The sequence below is a fragment of the Bombina bombina genome, chromosome 8, assembly GCF_027579735.1.
Source record: "Bombina bombina isolate aBomBom1 chromosome 8, aBomBom1.pri, whole genome shotgun sequence".
NCBI classification, from domain to species: domain Eukaryota; kingdom Metazoa; phylum Chordata; class Amphibia; order Anura; family Bombinatoridae; genus Bombina; species Bombina bombina.
This window is the reverse complement of record NC_069506.1, coordinates 209,519,491-209,547,196: the sequence shown is the minus strand read 5'-3', so window position 1 is coordinate 209,547,196 and position 27,706 is coordinate 209,519,491. Positions and strand designations below refer to the sequence as shown.

The following is a 27,706-nucleotide window of genomic DNA, read 5'->3' as shown; positions in this document are numbered from 1 at the left end:
ATTTTATTTTAACCAATAGTTAGAGAGATTGGGCGGGTGTTTCTAAACCAGTGGGTTAGGTTGATCTTATCGTGGTTAAGTGAGTGAGGTTCATAGAGACTGCTGGGGAGAGCGGAGGAAAGAGGTGAGAAGGATTTTTTGGGCTTATTAATATATATAAAATATGATGCGCAAGGAAATGTAAAGAATGTAGGGCAGGGCCTGTGTCATGGCTCGACTGTCCGGGTTCTAGAGCCTGAGAGCTATGAATTTGATTGAATTGAATGTCAGCTCTGATTTCAGGAGGTGGCACATTTTAGTGTAATTATAAATCATTAAAACACAATGTATCATCACCGCTGTGATGATATAGTATTGAAGTTATACATATGTACTTAGCACATAATACAATATAAGGTATATAGTTTAATAATCTGCAGATATTGCTCCATAGGCCTGCACTAATGCAAAAGTGACCGGCGACTTTATCTGTCAGGGTACAGGAAAATGTTAGGCCAGAGGTAAAAACATAAATATTATACTTTAGAGCCAGAAGGTTTATTCAGGATGCAGTCAAGGGTACTTGTGTAATATATTTACAGAATGGCTCAAACAGAAGTTGTGAGTAGAATTCTAGGACCACTGGTTTTACATTATTTGTCAAGTCCTATTCACTATACCTCTGCTTTTGTCAGGCTTCAGGATTTCTTAGATTGATGCCAATTTAGAACCTTTTTGTTATGTCATAAATCTCAGAATTTTGTGTGCAAGTAACTTTTTTCCCTTCCCATTACATTCTGTGGTCAGTCAATTTTGTAATTTATATGTATCATTTTGTATAACACTTAAAGGGATACTGAACCCAATTTTTTTCTTTCGTGATTCAGATGGAGCATGCAATTTTAAGCTACTTTCTAATTTACTCCCATTATCACATTTTCTTAATTCTCTTGGTATCGTTATTTGAAAAGCAAGAATGTAAGTTTAGATGCAAGCCCATTTTTGGTGAACAACCTGGGTTGTTCTTGCTGATTGGTAGATAAATTCACCCACCAATAAACAAGTGCTGTCCATTGTGCTGAACCAAAAAAATAGCTTAGATGCCTTTTTCAAATAAAGATAGCAAGAGAACGAAAAAAAATAATAGGAGTAAATTAAAAAGTTGCTTAAAATTGCATGCTCTATCTGAATCACGAAAGAAATTTTTTTGGGTTCAGTGTCCCTTTAATCTCTCTTAGAACCTGCTGTTCTGTACCTGTGAAAAGTTTCATGGTTTCCTTTGCATGACAGTTTTGATTTTCCCTCTTGTTAGTCTATTGGTATTCCTTTCTGTCATTCTTTCTTTCATTCCGTTTAGTACTTCCCCTTTATAGGGACCGAAAAAATACTCCTATGCAAACTAAAGGAAGCAGAGACTCGAGGATTTAGAAAAGTAGTTCTCGGTATTATTAAAGCACCAAACCACTGCCTGGCTGCATTTTTATTTAATTGAAAAATTACAGCTGTCTTTTTTTTTATTTTTTTTTATTTTCATTTTGTTTTTTATTTAAAGTGAATGTAAATTTTGATGCTAAAGTGCCCGTTTTTTAAAAATTCAATTAAAAACAGGGGCACTTTAATTCATTAAAATTTACATTTCACTCGTGTTGTGAAAAAAAAAACTTACCTTTTAATCTTGACAGCAGATCCAGCTTCCTCCACCCGTCTGAAAGCCTGGGTCTAAAATGAGGAATCCGGCTTCCTCCAATCACGGCATTGAATCAGACACTGATTCCCCCAGGGGGAAGCCGTGATTGGAAGATGACCCATCCATCATTTCTGACATTAGAAATGGCTTGTGACGACTGGAGGAAGCTGGATCAGCTGTCAAGTTTAAAAGGTAAGATGTTTTTTTTCACAACAGGAGTGAAATATAAATTTTGATGAATTAAAGTGCCCCTGTTTTTAATCAAATTTTTAAAAACCAGACACTTTAGCATCAAAATTTACATTCACTTTAAGTACATAAGGAAGAGATCGTGAATATGTTTACTTTGTGGGGATGCTATCCTATTATCTGCAACAAATTGGCTGCATTTTATTATTTCTATTTAATTTTCAGGGTAGGCAAACAGAGTGTGGTGTGAGAGCTACCTAGATGTGGTCAAAGGTAAAATCCCTAAATGATCACAATTATCTCCAAAAAGTGATCTATGACAAAGAATAAAAAAAAAGGGGGTGGGAAAAAGCGCTCTGTGAAAAGAGCTGACCACTAGATATTAGAAACCTAATTAGGTGTGTATATTTATGTGAAATTAAGTTACTTGTAATAAAGAAATAATTAAATAACAAATGTAATTAAATATGTATATAGATAAAAGTGAATATAGGATTGATATAGCAAAATTTAATAAAATTATAGGCAAATCAACAATGTTTGTAAAAAAACAAACTATAATATAAAACAATTGATAAAAATGATGTCGGCATCTATATAACAATGTAAAAAGGACTAATACTACATTATAAGCAAGGACCGATAAGTATGGTAATATTGCGATGGAACTTATATTGAAATAGATACCAATGAGAAAATTGATGTATATACACCAAACTAAAATAAATGCTAATCTAAACGGGTGGATATGTCAGTAAGCTAATAAAGCAAAGGAGGTGTACACAAATACGCATATGAATAAAAATGTGTTTTAACAAAAAAAATAGAACTCGGCACATATAAGTTGTGCTCATAAGTTTACATACCCTGGCAGAATTTATGATTTCTTGGCTATTTTTAAGAGAATATGAATGATAACACAAAAACTTTTCTTTCACTCATGGTTAGTGTTTGACTGAAACCATTTATTATCAATCAACTGTGTTTACTCTTTTTAAATCATAATGACTACAGAAACTACCCAAATGACCCTGATCAAAAGTTTACATACCCTGGTGATTTTGGCCTAATAACATGCACACACGTTGACACAAAGGGGTTTGAATGGCTATTAAAGGTAACCATCCTCAACTGTGATCTGTTTTCTTATTAGTGTGCGTGTATAAAAGGTCAATGAGTTTCTGGACTCCTGACAGACCCTTGCATCTTTCATCCAGTGCTGCACTGATGTTTCTGGATTCTGAGTCATAGGGAAAGAAAAAGAATTGTCAAAGGATCTGTGGTAAAAAGGTAGTTGAATTGTATAAAACAGGAAAGGGATATAAAAAGATATCCAAGGAATTGAGAATGCAAATCAGCAGTGTTCAAACTCTAATCAAGAAGTGGAAAATGAGGCATTCTGTTTGATAACATACTGCATTCATCTTGCCATTAATTCTGACCAAATTTCCTGTGCCTTTGTAGCTCACACATCCCCAAAACATGAGTGATCCACCTCCGTGTTTCACAGTAGGAATGGTGTACCTTTCATCATAGGCCTTGTTGACTCCTCTCCAAATGTAGCGTTTATGGTTGTGGCCAAAAAGCTAAATTTTGGTCTCATCACTCCAAATGACTTTGTGCCAGAAGGTTTGAGGCTTGTCTCTGTGCTGTTTGGCGTATTGTAAGTGGGATACTTTGTGGCATTTGCGTAGTAATGGCTTTCTTCTGTCCACTTGACCATGCAGCCCATCTTTCTTCAAGTGCCTCCTTATTGTGCATCTTGAAACAGCCACACCACATGTCCTGTATTTCACCTGAAGTTATTTGTGGGTTTGTATTTGCATCCCGAACAATTTTCCTGGCAGTTGTGGCTGAAATTTTAGTTGGTCTACCTGACAGTGGTTTGGTTTCAACAGAACTCCTCATTTTCCACCTCTTTATTAGAGTTTGAACACTTCTGATTTGCATTCTCAATTCCTTGGATATATTTTTTATATCCCTTTCCTGTTTTATACAGTTCAACTACCTTTTCCTGCAGATCCTTTGACAATTCTTTTGCTTTCCCCATGACTCAGAATCCAGAATCATCAGTGCAGCACTGGATGAAAGATGCAAGGGTCTGTCAGGAGTCCAGAAACTCACCGACCTTTTATACACACACACTAATTACAAGCAAACAGATCACAGGTGAGGATGGTTACCTTTAATAGCCATTCAAACCGCTTTGTGTCAACTTATGTACATGTTATCAGGCCCAAATCACCAGGGTATGTAAACTTTTGATCAGTGTCATGTGGGTAGTTTCTGATGTCATTATGATTTAAAAAGAGTAAACACAGTTGATTGATAATAAATGGCTTCAGCCAAACACTAACCATGAGTGAAAGAAAAGTTTTTGTGTTATCATTCATATTCTCTGAAAAATGGCCAAGAAATCATAAATTCTGCCAGGGTATGTAAACTTATGAGCACAACTGTAAATGATAGTGGGAGTAGTATGCTGATATAAGTCTGTGTGTAGAGAATGTGTCGGTATCTTCGGCTGTGCACAGCTTATCGGTGGAGTGGGATGTAAAAACTCACTGTTCCTAGAGTGTACAGATAGCATCCTGGTTCCGTAGTGAGATCCGAGAGAGTGATGGCGTCAAATCACGTGATCAGGATAGCGTGCTTCACTGATCTATCATCAACAGTAATCCTTTGACATCAACAGTAATCCAATGTCGAGTAGAAACAAAATTTGTTTTTTTTATGCTTAGATCCAGATTAGTTATGAGACAACTGGGGTTGCTCAATTGTGGCTCAATGTAGCTCTTTCCAGCAGGATGCATTAAGACAGTGTTTTACACAACAGGAATTATACATATAGTTTGTTCGTATAGCTTACAAAACCAACAATGAACCTGATAGGATCACGGTAGGGAATACAGGCTATAAACAGGGATTATTCATATGTCAATACTCTAATATTTAGAGATAGAGATGAACCTGTGTGAAGCAAGTATATTTCCCAATAGTGGTGCAAAATACAGAATATCAGTAAGCAAACTCTGTGTGTTTCGGCAGACCTAACTGCCTTTATCAAGATGCCTACTGAGACTAATAATCACCCTTATATAGGAAACATATGTGAAAAGATTGCGGGTAGGTCAGAAAATTGGTCCAATAGGACTAAAGTGGGAGTGGACATAGTGAAACCTATGCTCTGGTTTTTCCTTAAAAACGGCAATATTAATTGCACATACAAGTAACTTCATTTCACATTAATATACACACCTAATTAGGTTTCTAATATCTAGTGGTCAGCTCTTTTTCACAGAGCGCTTTTTCCTGCCCCCCCCCCCCTTTTTAATTTAATTTCCAGCACAGGAACAAATGTTTTTCAAAAACTGTATTACATTTCACAATGTCTTACTTTAAATGCAACACAAGAAATGGCTTTATTGTTCCTTTTGTACTAAGCGTTCCATCACTGCTCCCTGTTGCACTTGCAGGTGTGATAAATGGAGTGATGCTAATCTGACAAAGAATGCACTATATTATGTAAATTGTTAAAAATAAAATTAGAGGCGCCCTCAAATACTAGTAATAATCCGCCAGTATTGGTGTATAATGTGCTGTAAAATTGTCATAGAAAAGTTGTTACTATTGGCATTGATACAACAAGAACAGTATTGATAACCTACAAATAGATGTATAACTTGTTCAGTTAAGAGGATTTGAGTATGATATAGTTTGTTATAATGAATAAACTATCTCTCTAACAATGTATAATAAGATAGTCCACACTCTCAGAGGTGTTTGTAATCTCCAGGCAGCAATCTCATTCCAGAAAGGTGTTGGCCGTCACAGGTTCTGTTCAAAAAGAGAAGAGAGAGAAGAGGCGCCAAATGGTGTGTATCGTTTTGAATTCAGTAGGCCTTGCCCCCAAATAAAAACTACTTACAAAATTTCCAGCACTTGAGAAGTGCCACAAATGCCTTCTGAACTGTTAGCAGCCGTCCAGCTAGCTGATATGTATCAAAATTGCTTCTATACTGTGCTGTTCAAGACAAAAAACACAAAAGTGCCACAATAGTGTGTATCAGTGTGATCATTTGATATAGCGCAACAAATGAAATATACTCACAAGATGTAGGGCACTTGAGAAGTGCCACAAAAGCCTCCTGGACACTTGTCAGCTGTCCAGCTCACTGATGGAATCGATATCCCCTTGGTTCACTTGTTCAGCTCACAAACGAACTCTAATGTAGCACACTAGAATCTCCCTGCAGCTCAATATTCGGATGAGTGCAAGTATGGCTACCAGTGTTGGATGTGCAAAGTTGCTAAAGATTGCCGTGCTACTAGTACTGGTTAGTTAAAAATAGAAATTTATTAAAAACAATGTTACACTACGCGTTTCCCGGTTACTCAGACCGCTTCCTCAGGTGTAATTCCAGATACAAAGTAGCAAAATTTTATAGCCCATTATCGGCGTCTAACCCGACCCAGGGCGCATGCGTGAGCAACTAAAGAAACATTAGCCAATCAGTGCCTTAGTTGAGTTCCTCTCTAATATAATTGGTTCTCTCTTAGGGGCTTGGCCAATGACGTGCCGGTTATGGGCCTAGAATCTTATATTAAAGATACCCCAGATCTTATATCGAAGATCTCTAAAATTGAAAAAGCAGGGCGAGATCTTATTTGGTGTACATGTGATGTATCCTCTTTATATTCAAATATCTGTCACAGTCTGGGCTTAGAAGCAATTGATGAGTTTTTAAAAAGGGATCAATATCTACCATCCAAACAAAGACAATTTTTATTAGAAGCCATATCTTTTGTGTTAAAACACAATTATTTTGTGTACCAGGAGAGGTTCTTTTTACAAATCAAGGGAACGGCCATGGGCACCAGGTTTGCCCCCAGCTTTGCTAATTTGTTTATGGGGATATTTGAGGAGAAATATATTTACAAGTCTCCTCTGGGGGCGGGCCTGGTGTACTATGGCCGTTTCATTGATGACCTATTACTGGTATGGGATGGCACAGAAGACTCTGTTAAGAAATTTATCACATCTTTAAACAATAATAATATGGGCCTCAAATTAACATCAAATATCAATAGGAACTCCATAGAATTTCTGGATTTAGTATTGAGCTGGGATGTGTATGGACGAGTAACCACAAAAACATATTTCAAATCAGTTGACACTAATAGTTATTTAAACTATAAAAGTAATCATTACAAAGCCTGGGTAAAAAATATACCATACAACCAGTTTTCAAGGATCCGCAGAAATTGTACAACTTTAAATAGTTTTGATGATCAGGCAGAGACTCTTAGATCAAGATTTCTAGAAAAGGGATACCCAAGAGACCTAATTGAAGAAGGCTATAGAAAAGCAAGGATCAAAGATAGAGAGGAATTTTTTAAAAAGAAACATGAAGGCATTAATGAAAATAGTGGTAATGAATCCAAAAATACACAGTCCAAATCTAACAATTTAAGATTTATCACCAAATTTAATAGCAACCACCACAAAATTAAACACATTTTGTGCAAACACTGGTATATTTTAAAAAATGATTGCATTCTGAAAAATATTTTAGAAGAGTTCCCCATCTGCACTTTTAAGAGAGCTCCTACTTTAAAAAATAAATTAGCACCGAGCAAGGTGGTAATGAAGAAATATACCAAAGGTAGCAACATAAGAACCATCAAAAATAGTTGGCCGATGGGTAAAAGGGGTTTTTATAGATGCAATCGACCAAATTGTGGTCTTTGTAAGTACACTTCAGGGAATAGGACAAAATTTCAATCTGCTTCCACTAAGGAAGAATTTGAAATAAATTCTAGATTCACTTGTGATTCAAGTTATGTGGTATATCTCCTTGAGTGTCAATGTGGAATTCAGTATATTGGTAGGTCCTCAAGACCCCTAAAGAAGAGATGGGGGGAACACAATAGAAATATAAAAAATGGGGTGGCCAATCATAGTGTCCCAAGACACAGTAAAAACTGTCATGATGGACAAACTGATTTATTTAACATTTTTCCTTTAGAACAGATTGCTCCCAAATGGGGTAGGAATAGGTTAACCCATCTAAGGCAGAGAGAGACATTTTGGATTTGGAAGCTCAAGACTCTCCAACCCTATGGCTTAAACGAAAATATAGACATGGCTGCTTTCAATTAAGATATAGGACCTATACATCAACAGCTGCAGTATAGGTCATTCGCAATAACAGTCAAGTTATAACTTATTCGTTATATATCATTTGTATTTGGATCATATTTGAGATTAATATACATTTAAGTTATATATTATTATCAATATTTTATATATACATTTTTCTTCAAGATTAATGCCAATTTTTAAGAGTATCACCAATATCAACCTATCATCAGTTTAGTCACAAGTATATGTGGATCTGTCCGATTACAGCGACATTAAAATCAGATAATACATATAGAGGTTTATAAATGAGTCACAACACAAACATATGCATGGTGATATTGTTTCTATATATTATTATTATAAAATATTTTATATTATTTGTAAATGCTTGATCAACTAACTTTAGTAAATTGGTGCCAAAGTAGGCAATATTATAATAAAAATGTACCACTCTGGTATTGTAATACCTACGATAAGTTTAACTGTCAGTTTAAAAACTGACACGAGTGCCGATGACAAACATTACACATCAGATAGCGGGCACGTCATTGGCCAAGCCCCTAAGAGAGAACCAATTATATTAGAGAGGAACTCAACTAAGGCACTGATTGGCTAATGTTTCTTTAGTTGCTCACGCATGCGCCCTGGGTCGGGTTAGACGCCGATAATGGGCTATAAAATTTTGCTACTTTGTATCTGGAATTACACCTGAGGAAGCGGTCTGAGTAACCGGGAAACGCGTAGTGTAACATTGTTTTTAATAAATTTCTATTTTTAACTAACCAGTACTAGTAGCACGGCAATCTTTAGCAACTTTGCACATCCAACACTGGTAGCCATACTTGCACTCATCCGAATATTGAGCTGCAGGGAGATTCTAGTGTGCTACATTAGAGTTCGTTTGTGAGCTGAACAAGTGAACCAAGGGGATATCGATTCCATCAGTGAGCTGGACAGCTGACAAGTGTCCAGGAGGCTTTTGTGGCACTTCTCAAGTGCCCTACATCTTGTGAGTATATTTCATTTGTTGCGCTATATCAAATGATCACACTGATACACACTATTGTGGCACTTTTGTGTTTTTTGTCTTGAACAGCACAGTATAGAAGCAATTTTGATACATATCAGCTAGCTGGACGGCTGCTAACAGTTCAGAAGGCATTTGTGGCACTTCTCAAGTGCTGGAAATTTTGTAAGTAGTTTTTATTTGGGGGCAAGGCCTACTGAATTCAAAACGATACACACCATTTGGCGCCTCTTCTCTCTCTTCTCTTTTTGAACAGAACTATATTATGTACCTGCATCACGATCAATATAACTTTTTTTTCTTTTTCATTTGGCAGATTAGTGTCCCGGTATTATAATATTCATCCTCAGGCGGGAGTTACCCCAGGTTTTAGTGTCTGGGTTGACAAATATATATAAACATCCATGCTAAGGAGCCAGAACTGACATTTTAGGAGCCATGGGTTATGGGATTTGACAGATTTTATGGATATCCCCTTGTGGGCATTTGTGTGCAAATAGTTAGCCCTTGATACGCACTGGATAGTCTTGCTCTGAGACTAAGTAGATGGTAGTCATGCGTCTACTGTCATGATCTCAGATGAAACCAGTTGGAATTTTAGCTTTATGTTTTCAGCTTACAGGAGACAATTTGAATGATTTTTTTATTTTTGTTAGATTTGGATTGTGCCTTCTCTGTGATCCTTTGACTGTATCTTCTATTTTGTCTTATTAGCACAATTACTAACAGTCAACAGTGATAACCAAATGTCTGGAATCCAGGCTCATACAATTTTACTTTCTTCTTTTATTTTTTAAATCTGAATGTTTCTCTGATTCTAAAGTCATATCAGTTTTTGTCCATCCCACTAAGTTATTGCATGTGTAAAAAGGGTATTGACTTTGTGTTCCTAGAAGCTGTTGGCATTGCTAGTAGCATCTATATATTTATCCTTATGCTGCCAATTTGTCATAACCTGTCCAGAGTTTGTGAGTTATGTGCTTAATTATAGTCCTTGACTAGATTCTGGGTAATCTTTTTATACCTTCTAATAGAGTGCTGGAAGGGGTTTATTTTCCATAGTAAAATATATGTTTTCTGTTTAAATTCTAGGGTCAAGATGGGTAATGTTTTTGCTGCAAGTTCTCCTTCCCCTCCTCCAGCTCCAGGCCCAGGGTTGGTGTCTGTTCCTCCAGGTTTTACTATGCCACCTGTAACTGGCCTTAGCGCAACTACAGACAAGAAAGAAACGGAAGAAGATCGCTTACCCAACCCTGGTACCTTTGAGGAATGTCATCGCAAGTGTAAAGGTGAATTTTGTGGTGTTACTATATTATTTAATTTATTTTCATAGGATTTGACATTCATTGCTACTTAACATACCTAATAATCTAACAGACAATGAGTCATTATTGTATCAATTGTATTATTGAAAAAGGATACAAAGTGCTTATTGCAATTTTGGCCACTAAGTGGGACATTGGTAAAAATGTTTTGTTATAAACTAATATTATTTTCTATGGACTATCTTTAAAAGGTAATAACTTGACATCACTTCTGTCTCACAGAATTATTTCCTGCCCAGATGGAGGGTGTAAAACTGATTGTAAATAAAGGTCTGAGCAACTATTTCCAGGTATGATATATGCTGATTAATATAACGGAGAATGTATTTGCTATTAAGTTTGTGCATGGAATTGTCTTATGCAGATAATGGAAACATAAACACAAAGCTAATCAAGCTATACAGGATGCAAGCAGATTTAAAAAAAAAAATATATATTTCATTGTTTGAAGAACAAGCCTGTGCTTCAATTAGTTGCATATTGATTGCTCATTAGCAGCATTAAAGGCACAGTAAAGTCAGAATGAAGGTTTCATTCATTTCAGATGGGAGTATGCAAATGTAAACAACTTTTTCAATTTGCTTCTATTTAATTTTCTTCATTTTGTTTTTGTATACTTTGTTAAAGAGTATACCTAGGTAGGCTAAGGAGCAGTAAAGCTGATTGGTGGCTTCTTATATATGCCTCTTGTTATTGGCTCAACCATTGTGTTCATCTAGCTCAGTACTGCTGTTCCTTCAACAAACGATACCACGAATGAAGCATATTTGATAATGGAAGTAAATTGGAAAGTTGTTTACAATTGTATGCACTCTCAATCATTAAAGGAAATTATTTGGTTTCATGTCCTTTTTAATTGTGTGGAAGATGGCACTGCAGAGAGAGATTTGTACATTAGTGTGAAAGGAAAACGGGATAGAGGTCCTTAGCTGATATAAACTTTTGTCTTTGCTCTCTCTCAGGTGAATCATACAGTTTCTCTCAGTACTCTTGGGGACTCCAACTATCACTTTGGGGCCACATATGTTGGAACAAAGCAGCTGAGCCCATCAGAGGTAACATTTAATGCATTTATTTTTTTCTATACGTCTATCTAGATCTTGTAAGCGAGGGATATTAAGCAGCAGACAATGAGGAACCTACTGTGGATATCTTATTTATAGAAAATGTTTTAATCTTCCCTTAAAAATGTTTTCTATGTTGGAAAACGTCAAACACCCCAAGCCTTCTTGAGTGGAAAAGATATGTCACCAACCCTTTGCATTAAAGGGATACTAACCCCAATTTTTTTTCTTTCATTATTCAGATAGAGCATGCAATTTTAAGCAACTTTCTAATTTACTCCTATTATCAATTTTCCTTTGTTCTCATGTTATCTTGATTTGAAAAAGCAGTAATGAAAGATTAGGAGCTGGCCCATTTTTAGTTCAGCACCTGGGTAGCGCTTGCTAATTGGTTTGCTACATTTAGCCACAAATCAGCAAGTGCTACCCAGGTGCTGAACAAAAAAAGCTTACAGTACTGCTTTTTCAAATCAAGAAAGCATGAGAACAAAGAAAAATTGATAATAGGAGTAAATTGGAAAGTTGCTTAAAATCTCATGCTCTATCTGAATCATGCAAGAAAAAAGTTGGGTTTAGTATCCCTTTAAGAAAGATATCTCTATCTCAAAATAGGCTAACATGATTTTCACAATGATGTGGGAAGGTTTACCAATATAATTCTGTTGTAAAATGTGACCCACCCAATGACACCAGTGCATTGTGTCCATCCTTGCCCCTGGATACTCTTCCTTCTTTTTTTTTTTTTTTTTTCCTCCTTTTTTATCTCTCACTTGACTTCTAATTTTCTCTCTGGGCAATTTCAGCTTGGCTGTTTTATACTTCACAAATCAGATAACAATTGATTTATAGTTGATTATAATTTTATTAAGGTAAATAAGTTGCACAGTTTATTCTTGCACAAAACTGTTAAAAACAAATGCAAGCAGAATGCGAGGTATTTGTGCTGGATTCTTTTCTTTACCGTCTTTGGGTGAGCTTAGCAAGCTACTTTTACTGGCCATACCAGAGATGAGCATCCATCTGGCTTCCTTTATTTCCCATGTCTCCTCGTTTATGGAATGTCTCATAATTTGTTTGTATTTTGTCATTGTTCCAATTGTCTTGTCATATAAACTCAAGTATACACGTAAATAATTATATTGTGCTGCTCCAACTAGTAAAATGATCCTTAGATTCCTTGCAAATATGTTCATTCCATACCAATATTATCAAACTAAACAATATCATGAATTGAAAAATGTATATAAAAAGCAATCTAAATGTTTAGAACTTTAAACTGCATGGACACACAATAACTTGGGTAAACATTGGAAACAACATTAAAATAGTATCACACTGGTATCTAACGATGCATAGATTGCATGAGCTCTAGCCAACAGTAACAAACAGATGCTAGAGGGATGTGAGGAGAGAGGAATCCTATTACATATCTGTTGGAGACGTCTGTTCATCGACAATAACTGGGACTCTATATTATCGGTTATTTGTAAAGCGCCAACAGATTCCGCATCGCTATAAACAAAGGGGAGTACAACAATATAATTAAAGGGATCAAATGGGTAGAGGGCCCTGCCAAGAGTTGCACTGTTGTAATCCACTCTTAAGAGGGTGATCTACAAACAGCTGGACTCTTAGGCTTACATTCTAAAGGGGTTCAGGGGATAGCAATGGAGGAATGGAACTGGTATAAAGTAAGGTTAGCATAGGTTGTATGCATCCTTGAACAGTAGAGTCTTTAGGAAGCACTTGAAGCTTTCAAAACTAGGGTCTTGTGGGGCGACGCAGAGAGTTCCGCAAGATGGGAGCCAGTCTGGAGAAGTCCTGTAGACGGGAGTGCGATGAGGTAACCAGAGAGGAGGAGAGTAGGAGGTCATGAGCAGAGCGAAGGGGACGGGAGGGAGAGTATCTGGAGACAAGGTCTGAGATATAGGGGGGAGCAGTGCAGTTGAGGGCTTTGTATGTCTGAGTGAGAATTTTGTGTTTGATCCTAGAGGCAAGAGGAAGCCAGTGAAGGGATTGGCAGAGAGGAGCAGCAGATGAAGAGCGACGTGTAAGGAAGATGAGTCTGGCAGAGGCGTTCATTATGGATTGTAAGGGAGCTAGGCGGCAGGTGGGGAGACCAGAGAGGACAGAGTTGCAGTAATCAAGGCGGGAAAGAATGAGAGAGTGGATTAAAATCTTAGTTGTGTCTTGTGTAAGGAAGTGTCTAATTTTGGAGATGTTTTTAAGGTGGAAGTGGCAGGCTTTAGCCAATGACTGAATGTGAGGAGTGAAGGAAAGATCTGAGTCAAATGTGACCCAGAGACATTGGGCTTGCGGGGTAGGGGTAATGATGGAGTTGTCGACAGTTATAGAGATATTGGGGGTGGAGATTTTGGAAGAAGGGGGGAAAATGAGGAGCTCAGTTTTGGAGAAATTTAGCTTGAGGTAGTAGGAGGACATCCAGAAAGAGATGTGAGAAAGACAGTTAGTGACACGGGTTGGCAAGGAAGGAGAATAGGTCTGGTGCAGAGAAGTAGATTTTGGGTGTCATCGGCATACAAATGATATTGGATACTCTATACAACTGATAATTAAACAGCTCCTTTTTTTTTTTTTTTTTTTTAATTTTTAAAAGAGCTTTATTGAGAAAAATAAACTTTCATAATACAATTGATACATTTGCAATGACAGACACCATTTTACACCATTAAGAAAGTAAAATAAAAGAAAAATTCTGATGTTAATAATATGTAACAGTCTAAGAGACCCCTATTACATGGGTCTCATTATGTAAAATAGAAGAAAACATCAGTCTGCTACTAGCGAGGTGTCAAACAAGATGTCGGTAAATGATTAGCTCTTTACATACATTTTCAAGAATTTTCTAGCAACTAATGACATGTCTTTTTAAGGTAAAGACACGATGCTTAAGTAACAAATATAAACACAAACAATTCAGGTCTAAAAGAAGAAAGATATACAGATATGCGAGGTGTTACCCGGGTCACAGCACAGCTCACTAGTCTAAGTACTCCAATCCCCCTAGTATATACACAGTCAGGGGGGACTAGAGGGAACCGGGGGCAGGTCAGTGGCTGTATGAGAAGCAGGGGAAAAGGAAAGAAGGGGAAGAAACTAGGAGGGGTAAAGAGAAGGTGAAGGGGAAAGAGATATCAGGAAGGGTAAGGAGAGGATGAGAGAGAAAAAAAAAAAAAAAAAAAAAAAAAATTAGGGCACAGGACATCCATCACCCAAGGATCACCTCCCAACCCAAGTTCCAGAACTCTCACTCATCTCTCTGTTCCGGGGCCCTCCCATAGCAGCAACATTTCCGTGTATGCATCCATTGTCGCGGTCTTCACATAATGATATTTCTCCAAGAGGAGTGTATTTTGCACATTTTGTCTCCAGTCCGCAAGGGTAGGTATCTGGGGGGACTTCCATCATTGAGGTATCAGGTTCTTAGCCCCCGATAACATCAGCATCAGGAGGCTCCTTTTAAGCTTATTTTCTATTTTGTCAGGGAAATGAAATAGCAAAATTTCTGGGATTTTTGGAATTTCAAGGTCAAGTAGTTTCTGCATCTCCCGCCAGACAGAGGACCAGAAGTCCAGCAGGAGCGGACAGTCCCACCAGATATGCAAGATCGTACCAGTGCCACCGCACCCCCTCCAGCACTTCTCTGAAGCTCTCGGGTAGATTGCTCTGAGTCTAGACGGTGTGAGATACCACCGGCTTAGGAATTTATAGTGCGATTCTTGCACACGAGCAGAGACTGACAATGTCTTTACGGCACGGAAAATCCGCAGCCATGCCTCTCTAGAGAGCTCAGAGTCCAGCTCCCGATGCCAAGCTCTTGTGTAGTTTGGAAGGGGGCTCTTGTGTAGTTTGGAAGGGGGCTTAAACAGCTCCTTTATTCTAATCTCCAGTGATGTCTTTTAAATGGCAAAGTTAAAATATCTTGTAAATTTTAACACTTTAAGATCCTGGTTATTTGTGAAGAGACATTAGTTCCTAGTATTGGGAAAAATCCCAAATCCAATCCTTGTTAAATCCTTGTTAGAATGGGTCAACCTGGTCACAAACAAATTTCACTCTGCGTATCTCAAGGGAAATGTGATTTATAGATAGAGAGAAAGAAAACAAGCTAACAATGGTATTGAGCCGGTCGTTACTGTGTGTGTGTAATCATGGAATCTTAACACACCCACTGTTAGTTTTCAGCCACACATTAGTCTTGGATAATTCACCTGTCGTCACTGAATTTCACACTCCCTTATACCAATATAACTGACAACCTTATGGCAATCTAATATTACCATTGGGATTATTTGGAAAGCTTTATTGCCACTGGGGCCCAGTCTGTCATGCTGACATTCTGGTTGTACAGATATTTAGAATACCATTAGACTTGCTAAACAAACGGTGAATACAGCTTACAACATTATGTTTGATACTTGTAATGCAAAAATAGTCGTCCATTTAAATGTTAGTATTTGTAAGCTTTACTCATTGGAATAAGCAATGTATAACTGGTTTGCTTTTTTGGACTTAACTTTGATTTATCTTATTGTTTGTGTAATCTGTTTATACCTTTTAATAAAAATAATATAACAGAAAAAACAAACTTTTGTGCCATCCTTTTGGTACTTAATACACCCAATTGTTCACTCTAAGACATCCCAAACTCTCTATAATATTAAACAGCATGAAGAAATTCCCTGTTATGGAGATGCTTTGTTGTTTTGGAGTAATGCTGGTTTCTGGTAACGTACACTGTATATAACAAAAGCTCTATACCTTTAGCACAAGCCATTAACTCCCTACACCAGAAAACCATGGCCTCCATTATGTGCAGAATTATATAATATTAGTTTACTGGCAGATTTTAAGGGCCAGTCAAGTCAAAATTAAACTTTCATGATTCAGTTAGAGCACACAATTTTAAATAACTTTCCTATTCACTTTCATTATCTAAATGTACACTATTTTTATATGCACACTTTCTGAAGCACTAGCTCCTGAGCATGTGCAAGATTCACAGGATAAACGTCGCTGTCCATGATGCACTAGGAAGGAAAATGTAACTGACATTTGTTAGAAAAAAATTACTACTCATGTGAAATTCAAACTAAGTGATTTTGTATTGTCTTTTTATTATGCAGTTATTAATTATGCAGTTCTACTGTGTTTAGTTGTCCTTTAACAAATGGCTGAAGAAACAAAATAATTAGGTTAGGAATCAGGTCCCTTACCCCTGACAAATAAAGGAATAAGTATATGATTGTAATCTTCCTGATCTCTCTTTTGTTTGTTTCCTAATAGAATTGGAGGTTATAGGTAGTACAGTAACTGTAGATGTACAGAAACGTATAAAAAGTTATTTATTTGAAAAGGTAGGCTCCAATTGTTCACTTTTGTTTTACATTAACACCCCTTATCTCCTTAATGAAAATGATTGATGTTGAGGGTAACAGGCTGTGCCTTTTTGCTTTCAGGCATTTCCTGTTTTGGTTGGGGATCTGGATAATAGTGGCAGCCTAAACGCACAGATCATTCATCAGCTCACAAATCACATACGGTCAAAGATTGCTTTGCAGGTAACATTTTCCTGTTTTGTTTTTTTTCTACTTGTGAATAATGTTAACCCTTTCGAGTCTCGGCTAAAGTGCCTACATCGGAACAACTGTTCCGATGTAGACAAATTGAAACCACGCGATTGTGCACATGAGTGCGAGATTTCAATTATTGGATCGTGTCTGGGGGGCGTCCCTACAGCCCTAGGAACGCCCCCAAGACCGCGATCAAGTCCTGACTGCACAGAAGGCTTCAGGACAGCCGTTATGACTTTCTATTCCGTCATAACGGCTTTAAAGCTCAGTCTAATTATGATGGAATAGAACGTCATAACGGCTTTAAAAGGTTAAATAAATGTGTTTATTATTCTGTCCCCTTGAATCATTTTGGTTTTTACTGAATGTACTACATTCTACAGTATACATCTCTGCTCTTCTCTTGCTCTTTCTGATTCTTCTATCGTTTTCTCCTATTATGCAAGTCCATTTAACTTACTAATTTTCTCTAACTACCATATTTTCCTTAGACACAACAATCCAAATTTGTAAATTGGCAGATGGACACAGAATTCAGGGGCGAGGATTTCACAGCTGCAGTTACACTAGGAAATCCAGACATAGTAGTTGGATCTGGTAAGGATAGTTTATTTCTGGCATTTATTAAAGTTCTGTACTAGAAAACAAAACATTCTTATCAAGGAATTTAAAATATACATAATCACTGTTTAGATCACCTGACGTGTGGCCAGTTAATAGATACATTTCCACTATACAGAGCATGTAAATGCCATGTTTGTGTCTGCTGCTGGAGCTGCTTTGCAGATTGTCTAGTAGTTGAGTGGGCCTTCACATATTTGCTTGGGAGAGTTCAGTTCTCCAGTGTTAGACACACTTGAAAGTAAGTTATGTCACACCACTGACAAAGCAGTTCTATAGGTTTGCAATATGGGTCTCTGTTCAACTGTAACTGACTCTGTTATGGATTCTTTCAAGGAATCATAGTTGCTCATTATCTTCAGAGCATTACTCCAAGCCTGGCACTCGGTGGGGAACTGGTATATCACCGAAGACCTGGAGAGGAAGGAACGGTTATGTCCTTAGCTGGTCGATACACAGGTAACCGGTTTTTTTTTTTGTTTTTTTTATTTTTTTATATGAAGTTCTCTGGGCATTGATTGTCTTTGTGTGTTACTTTTACGGGTTTGAAGAAAAAATAATCCACTCTCTGTCTGTGCCAAGAAAACTTAGTAATACCCCAAAAGTTAAAGCTGATAATAAAGCTACAAAACCCAAATTAACTTTTGAATTGATTTATTTATTTTGGTGTATAGAAAAGGAAACCAATTGTACAATATATTGCATTAAAATATGTCAACGTCAGACTACTTTTAAATAAGAATATTTTTCTTACAAACTATTAGTAAGCCTAGTGTTCTATTAAAAAGTAGTGATACAGTATGTTGCAATCAATTTTTATACTTGTCATATTCAAGAATACATTTATTTTACACTGAGACCAACATTTTGTATCCTTTTGTTAAATCTTTGTGATATTTCAATGTATATGAATGTTCTTTACACTTTATTTGTTTATACATTTTCAAAACTGTACTGATACTATATAGTTAAATGGTAACCTCCTGGTGCATATGTGACTTCTATTTGTTTAATAATTAACATCTGTTATTAATTCTATCACAATGGTCCTGCTAGTTCTCCTATAAGTGCTTTTGTGAGGGCCTTTGAAAATGGACAATGCACACGGATTATTTTCAGCCATAACATGACTAGGTAGACCTGAAATGAACACATCATCAGAAACCAGTTTGTCAAGCTACCAACAGCATCTGCATCCACAATTCAAGCACAGTTGAACCATGAGTGCCCTACCCCCAAATCACTATCAAACGATGATTGGCATAGTTAGGTCATCATGGGAGAGTAGCAGGCTCTAAGCCACGTCTTCATCAAAACAAGTCTGAACGTTTATCTTGTGCCAAACAATATAAATACATACAAAAAGACAAGCGCTCTCTCAGGAACGAACAGCAGCTCAATAGCTTGTTCTATGATGATTTACCACCTGGGAGCAGCCTATTTTAGCTGAACATAATAAACATGACACAGCAGAAGACTGGAAAAGCACCCTCTTTATTGACAAATTAGAGTTGTAACTTTTTGGGTGCAATCACTAAGTTCATTTGAGGAGCTATGATAGAGGAAATATTCAGGTGTGGCAATGTTTGCTTATCCTAGACTTGGTGAACTGCACAAGATAACTACACTCTGACAAAAGAGAAATACCTCTGTATTTCTGCAAATATATGCTATGAAAGAGGGTTCATTTTCCAGCAGGATAACAATCCTAAACACACATTGAAGCTGTGTCAGGTTATGTTAGAAATCCAAGGAAGAGTAATGAGTGCAAATTTGATGGCTTTCCTTCCCTCCATGATAACATACCCCCACCCCATAGAACATATTTGGGATTATTTGAAAAGCCAAAACAGACTGGGACATATCTTGGCACACTCTGGGATGCTCTAAATGAGTAATGTGGATTCTGCACAAACTTATTGAATCCATGCCAGACCGTAAAGCAGTCATTAAGGTGAATGGTGGCCATTCCAAATATTGGTAATTTTTTTATTGTCAGTATGAACTGCATTTTTTTATTTATTTTATTGGAAGTTTTTAAGCAGAACCATACAAAGACACAAACATGCCTTGCAAAATGACATAAATTACCGGCATATGGGTAATCCTACACAAATAAAGAAATAGAGGCTTAATAATATGAATGCTACATACAAATATCGTAACTAGGTTATAAGTGTAAGAAACTAATATGGGGTGAACATTCTTTGTATAGGTTAAGTGTAACTGTGAACCGCTTGGATAGAAAAACAATAATATGGGAGAGAAACATTGTAATCCAAACATGATATGGAATAAGGCAACCATAAAAAAGAAAGGAAAAAAAAAAAACCAACTAAAGAGTGATAAGATTAAGGTTAATCATGAGGCACTTAAAATAGGATGTGTCCAACTGCTCCATTGTAAATACAAAAGCTAACTCATCATATATGAAATACTGAAATGGTGTCAGTAGTTAAAAACTCTTGAACAATGAAGGACAATAGTCATTTAGTAAAAAACTTTAACGCACTGTCATACCTAGAGAATATAGAAACTGACAATTTTGTCAGGTCAGTGCACTTGTTAATTTATGGAGCATCCAATGTCCTTCGGCTGTATAAACACCTTCAACAAAACATAATATCCCATAAATATCAATATACTTAATAATATAAAGATTATTGGTACATTAAAACATAGTTTCCAAACTTCAGACTTGCAAGTACATCTTGAGACTAGGCTATGACAAGCTTCAACTATTTTAGTCTCTGGTGGAATATATAATTCTCATCCCACTCCCAAGTGAAGAAAACAGATCTGAAAATGTCTGTTAAGCAAAATATACCTGACATCCCAGCCAGTTATACAAGTAAAAAGTGACTTGACCGACATAGTTTCAGCTTCTGCACCAAAGACTGCAGAAAAAGATAGTCCAGCCAACCAACATCACCTTCTGTCAGCACATCAACTAGAGACTGCCATTTTACCAGCTGCTCCCACTTCTCTGATGAGCCAGGCACTGTAATCTCCAGGTTGTCCGCCCGGTATCTGATCGGCTTAGTCCACCTCCCTCACCAGCTTTGGAGATACGCTTGACATCTGCCTTGATCAGTATGGCGTCACAAGGCTCCAAAGGAATGGATATTTCTAAAGTCTCAATCACTGCAGCAACTTTGGTCTCCAGAGGAACTACCACTACTGGGTCTCGAGGAGAACAAAACATGGTGAGTAAAGGTGGTAGGATGGACTTCTGAAATACATAGGGATAGGAGATTCTTCTGACACCTTGCTATCTGCACCAGGAACTTCAACAGGAGCCTGTCTTTACACTCAAGGGCTAAATATTTCAGCCAAATGTTCTTCAAAAACAACTAGGTGGGCAGCCAGTAAGTTTTGAAGCACCACCATAGTAAATGTATTTTTTTCTGAAATCCTAATTTAGAACATAACCTGTACATAACATAGAGGAACAAAGATATTTAAAAGGTGAATCTAGTGGCTGGAGAAGCTCTCAACATTGTCACGAAACATGGCTGCCACCCAGAAGTTCCCCCTATTTTTGCTTTTATTAGTGGAAATAATGTATTTTTGTTTGACAAATACTGAATATCTAAGCAAACAGATTTATTTTTCCAGAAATGCTGAAATATAGGCAAATTGTGGTTAAAAACAAGGGTTGTATATGCTGTTCGTATTCCTTTAGAGTATAAAATAAATGTTCAAATAATATAGTAATTCTGTGAATTTCCCTTTTTCCCCCGATTTTTAACTGATAAACGGACTTAGCCGTTATAACGCAAAAAAAAGTCATATAGTGTCGTATATCAAGAGTATTCATTTTAATAAGGCAGAGTGAATTAGTAGAGTTGCAATCTCATTAAAGGGACATAATACTCATATGCTAAATCACTTGAAACTGATGCAGTATAACTAAAAAGCTGACAGGAAAATATCACCTGAGCATCTCTATGTAAAAAAGGAAGATATTTTACCTCACAATCTCCTCAGCTCAGCAGAGTAAGTTCTGTGTAAAAAGTTATACTCAGCTGCTCCCAGCTGCAGGTAAACAAATTTAAAAAATGAAGAAATGAACAGCAGCCAATCAGCATCAGCAGTGCTGAGGTCATGAACTCTTACTGTGATCTCATGAGATTTGACTTAACTCTCATGAGATTTCATAGTGAGCTTCCTTTACCTGATTGGTGAAATAATATGAGAGTGCACGATGCTAGTCCCTTCAGATGTCCCAGGACAGACATACTAAAATGCTGCTTAGAAATCCTTTACAATGGGAGGTGGCTACTGAGGAACTTTTGAGGTAAAATATCTTTCTTTTTTACATAGAGATGTTCAGGTGATATTTTCTAATCAGCCTTTTACAGCTATGCTGCATCACTTTCAAGTGTTTAAACATTTGGGTATTATGGCCCTTTAATAAACCTCAATAACGCTATGAGGTAATATAAAAGCAAAGTAAAAATTGGAGTAGTCATCCACAATGTTTATTTCGATCAAAATGTGCAATAGCATGTATGGCCTCCAAAAAGTCTGTTCTAAATTCTTTTAATGTGCTTCCTTCCTCATAGATAAGTGTTCTGCAAATATTAGGTAAGATTTAAAGGGGCATTAAAACCCAAAAATTGTCTTTTATGATTCAGATATAAACAATTTAAAAAAAGTTTATAATGCACTTCTATTATCAACTTTATTTAATACTAATGTTAATCTTTATTGAATAGATACCTAGGAAGTTAGCCTGCACATGCCTGAAGCACTACATGACAGGAAATAGTGCTCCTTGTTGCAAAACTGCTGCCAAATAGTGCTGCAGACACGTGCACACTCTTGAGCTTACATTTCTGTTTTTAAAATAAGGTTAACAAGAAAATTAAGAAAATATGATAATATAGAAGTAAATTAGAAAGTTGTTTAAAAAATGTTATGTTTTATCTAAATCATGAAATAAAATAAAATTGGGTTTTATGTCCCTTTAAAGATCGGGCCTGCCACCTTCCAGGAGAGTGTAAAATCCGATTTGTCCTTCAATGGTCAGGTGGCCATTACATCATTATGACTCAGTAGCAAGTCCCTGTTTAGGCATTTACGTGTGCATTAGCTTTTTAAGAAAACGAAATCCAGAAAATCCCTAAGGCTGTATAACACAACTTGTACATACACTTAAAAAAAACACATATCTCAGATCTGAAAATACTGTACCTTCTTGGTTGACGTATGAAAACCTGATGGATAATTGGGAAGTCAAAACGCCACAGACAAAAAGTAATATGTAAAATAATTGTAGATTAAATATAACAGTGGAAATAGTGTATTTTTGTTTGATTTACAAAATCTACAATGCTATTCAAATTCTATTTTCCCAGAAATGCTGAAATAAACACAGATTATAGTAGTGGACTCAGACTTTTGGACCTTACTGTTATATACATTTGTACACAGTTGCATAGATCTACAGTCACTGTATTTATTGGAATGTGTTTAATAGTTGACGTTTTGGTGAACAAATTCCCCTTCCTCAGAGGTCTGAGAAAACATCTCCTATTAAACATGTTAAATGTTAATCCAGTTACAGCAGATTCTAATAAATATATTCTGCTTTCTTTCTAATTCATTTAATCAATATTGTAGGCCTACTCGATTGTTGGTTGAAGTTCTATGATACTGTACTATACAGTGTTTGTATATTTACATTGGTCAGCACTATAAAACCTTTTTGTTCTTTATAATAATATTTTAAGAGGCTTGTATCACCCAATCCCTTCTTCCCAGAATATCATGTTAACGTTTGTTCATGATGCAAAAATTAATAAAATATTTAAGATCCCTTCATAGGTATAAGCTGTATTTAAAACCCTTTACAGCTGTACACCTGGAAGGTATAGTTAGATATTGTCACTAAAAATTATCTGAATATTTTAATGAAGTGTAATCTAAAAAAGATCCATGTGTATAGGGTTCTGTATTTTCACTTATGATTATGAACATGTTGCTAGTACAGAACTATTTACTATTTTTTTTCTCTTTCTCAAAGCTCCAAACTGGACTGCAACACTAACTGTCGGACAGGCTGGTGCACATGCTACCTACTACCATAAAGCCAACAAACAGGTATTCTGCCATTACCCATTTACATAGAGATCATCATTGGGAAACTTGCCAGATACTGTTGAACTGGTGGTGTGAAGTAAATGGTTACAAGAGTGAGAGAAGAGTAAGGATGGAGAATAAGACTGAGAATAAAACTAAGAGCAAATTGCACAAATGTTTTTCATCCTATGTAGTTTGTATGAATATGACACATGGATTAGTGAGTCTTTGTAAACTGGAAGAATAGGGGAACCTCTCCTATTTTTTTTCTCATCCCACATCATTATTTTTCTTCTGGTTTGCATTGTTGTTGTTTTTATAATTACTTTCTGTTTTCCTAGTTCCCCCCCCCCCTCCTATTTTTTATTACTTGTATATTTATTAATTCTCCAGCTGCAAGTGGGAGTAGAGTTTGAAGCCAGTGCTCGACTGCAGGATACAAGCGCCTCTTTTGGTTATCAGCTGGACATTCCTGAAGCTCACCTGCTTTTTAAAGGTACATAAAATAATAGTCTCATTGCAAACAGAGGGCACTTCATGACTGTCTTATATCTCTACACAATGTACATGCTTCCATGTCTCTAGTGTACAGCCTCTAATGATTGTGCTTTTATTTACATACTGTAGTGTCTTCTGTGCACACCTTGGTTGTATTGGCCTCTTTCCTCTATAGGCTGCACTCTTGAGTATTGCCACTACATGATAATTATGTTTCTTCTCTTCTCTGCAGGATCTGTGGATAGTAACTGGGTTGTTGGTGCCACACTAGAGAAGAAACTTCCACCTCTCCCCCTCACACTTGCTATGGGAGCATTCCTTAATCACAAGAAAAATAAGTTCCAGTGTGGCTTTGGTTTGACCATTGGTTAAAATAACCTCTCAGAATAGCCATTGGCCTCATATTTCCTCACAGACTTGTGGTCTCTTTCTCTGCCTATTGACTGCCCACTCCCAGTATCCTGACTTGCTCTTTCTCCCTCATCTCCTGCCATGCTACATTTTTAAACTTAATTGTATCTTAAGGGGGAGAGAAAGCGACAGGATAGGAATACAAAATGACATCCCTGTCAAAAGAAGACATATTGCATCTCTTTGGGCCTATATTTATATCTCCACATTACTATAATCTTGATTTAGTGTGTGTGGGGGTCATTGTTACTGCTTCCATTTGTCATCCATGTTCCTTTTTCTGCCTTTTTTTTTTCTTTCTTTTTTTCTCTCTCTTCATTGTCACATGCTATGTTTGCTTGTTTCTAACCTAGGATCTATAGGTGTTTCAAGTCTTGTTTTATGAGCCATGAAAACTACAAGATAAAGACCCCTACCATTTTCTCTGTCATATGTACTGGGTCTCCTATCTTCCCCATTCTTTTTAAGTCATCATTCAGGTACATAGGAGGGTGAAGAGGTCAGATTTAGAAGTCCTTATTCTATAATCTTCTTGAACCTGTTTCCTCACTGACCTTGTGCTCCTGCTGAGGTGGCCTAAGTCCCCTCTTCAGGAGCATAGATGTAAATCATGTTTATAAGTTATAAAAACATTGATCTTTTACTAAAAAAAAAAAAAGAAATTCCGAAGTGGAGTACCATAAATAAAAGTGGCTTCTACAAAGGGTTCTGACTGGACTGTTGCTATGTAATTGCATTTAATGGCACATTTCTTGTCTGGTTCTGAGCTAATTAATACAATATTCAGCAGCACCAGACAAACTGTGCAGTAAGCAGTGGTATCCACAAGATGTCAGTGTGTTCTGAAAACACCATACTTTACATTGAAGAAAAAACAAAAGCACGGAGCTGTAAACCTCACAGATAAGCACAGCAGTAAAGGTTTACTTGTCAATGTCACATGAAAGTAGTATTAAACTTTTCAGAAAGTATGAAACTGGTCTAAAAGGTTTACAAAACCATTTAGTGTGTAATTTGTCTTTGTCTCATGTAAGGATTATAATTTTCAAAAAGTATGGAACTTGTCTAAAGTTTTACAACATTTTAGTGTTTAATTGGGGGGAAAAAAGCCTACTAGATAATTCTGTTAAATATATACTAAAAGTTGATTACACATATTCCAATCCATTAGAATGTCAATGCAAAGTGCTTTGCATGGCTTTGTGTGAAGTTTTGAAATTAGAAAAAAAACGCATACAAACCCATTTATCCCAAGGTGTTAAAAAAACAAACAATTTTCAAAATCCTGTATGAAGACAATCCAGCATTATTCAAATCCATAAGAAATTATGTTTCCTGCAGCTTTTTTCAGGGTCTTGGGACTTTCCAAATTCTGTACCTTGGCCCTTTTTTAAAAACCTGTTATATACATCTTTGAGTGGCATTTGTTTCTTAGCGGTTTACTTTTTTAAGTTAAAAACATAACTCAAATCACATGTTTAAATTATGAAACTCATACAGAAAATAAACACAATACCCAGGTGGTTAATTTATTATTGTAACGAAGTGTATGGACATTTTAACTTGTTTATGGGTTTATTCTAAAATGTAGGGAAAATTATTTTTAAATTGTTGCATGCTTGACATGTTCTGGTATTGATAACAGTTAAGTGGATAAAAAAAAAGCTCTATCCTGTGAAAATTCTTCGAAGAACAAATTTAAAAAAAACTGAACTACCTTCTTGTGCGTTTGTTTAAATTTATATATTTTTATTGTTCAATTGTCTGCTTTTCTTATGGATTGTAGTGGCTTAGAAAATGATGTGAACACCCAAGCTTGATGTATAATGTTTTATTTAGAAGTAATTCTGACTTATGGGAGTCTAATTCCAATGTAAGTGAATATAGGAAACAAATATAGTTTATTTCAAATTAGTTCCAAGGTTCATGCAGCATTAAAGGTACAGCACCTTGAGGTTTTTATATAAAATGTTTAGTTGTTAAGTAATGAAACAACTTTGCAACATATTTCATTATTTAGTTTGCTCCTGTTTCATGTGATCTAGTTTTAAAATTGAGCAATTTCTAACCCTCAGACTTTGAGCCCTGCTGACTTCTCAAGGCTAACTCTGCTACTATTAGTCCCTACAACTGCAAAACAATTACATTTTTACTAACTTTACAACAGTTGCTAGCTATGTTGTCTGTACACTAAAGCCAGATTGGCTCCCCCAAATAAGGGGAATGGTTGGTGTAGTTTGGCTATTAAAAAATCTGGCTGATCTGTTATTCTAAAAGCAACATTACAGAAATGTCTTGTAATTACAAGGTACTTACTGTCCCTTTAAATGGACATAGGTAACAGAGGTCACAGTGAAAAGCTTTTGTACTTTTACTATTTTTAGGGACATAAAACACAAAACATTTCTTGATTCAGATAGAACATACAATTTTAAACAACTTTCCAATTTACTTCTAATGTCAAATTTTTCTATGTTTTTTTTCATCCTTTGTTAAAAAGCAGGGATGTAAGCTAAGGAGTGTGCACGTGTCTACAGCACTATATGGCAGCAGTTTTGAAAAAAAGGTTATACGTTATCAATAGCACTAGATGGCAGCACTATTTCCTGTGATGCAGTGTTTCAGGCATGTGCACACTACCTACCTAAGTATCTCTTCAGCAAATAACAACATGAGAACTAAGCAAATTTGATAATAGAAGTATATTGGAAACTTTTTTTTAAATTGTATTCTCTACCCGAATAAAGAGAACATTTTTAGGTTTTATGTCCCTTTAACTCATGGTATTACCTCCGAGAAGCACTAGTTTACAGTTTGTAAACCTAATAGCAACAAAAAAATTTCCTAGACTTTTATTGACACTAGGTTGTTTACAGCTGGCATGTTAACTAGCCATGCAAAACCCCAAGCATGCATATAGACTCTAATATAGATACACTGCATAATATGAGCAACGCTGGGGTTTATTTAGGAACTTTACAGTCCCTTTTGAGAATTTTGAACAGCAGGATTTTCTATTTTTAAAGAAAAATGGTTTTATGGAATATGGACCACATCTTTCACTGTCAGACATGACATT

The 27,706-nt window shown here is 36.4% G+C and overlaps 1 protein-coding gene across 1 annotated transcript; it reads left to right on the top strand.

Annotated features, from left to right (window-relative positions):
* On the top strand, positions 1-26,345 carry TOMM40 (translocase of outer mitochondrial membrane 40). The gene is made up of 10 exons (XM_053690863.1): positions 1-124; positions 10,120-10,316; positions 10,575-10,642; positions 11,315-11,407; positions 16,897-16,998; positions 17,502-17,607; positions 17,968-18,090; positions 23,663-23,739; positions 24,112-24,214; positions 24,449-26,345. Exons 2-10 carry the CDS (start codon positions 10,127-10,129, stop codon positions 24,586-24,588), a joined length of 1,002 nt encoding a protein of 333 aa, XP_053546838.1. The 5' UTR covers positions 1-124; positions 10,120-10,126; the 3' UTR covers positions 24,589-26,345.
* The last annotated feature ends 1,361 nt before the right edge of the window (positions 26,346-27,706 follow it).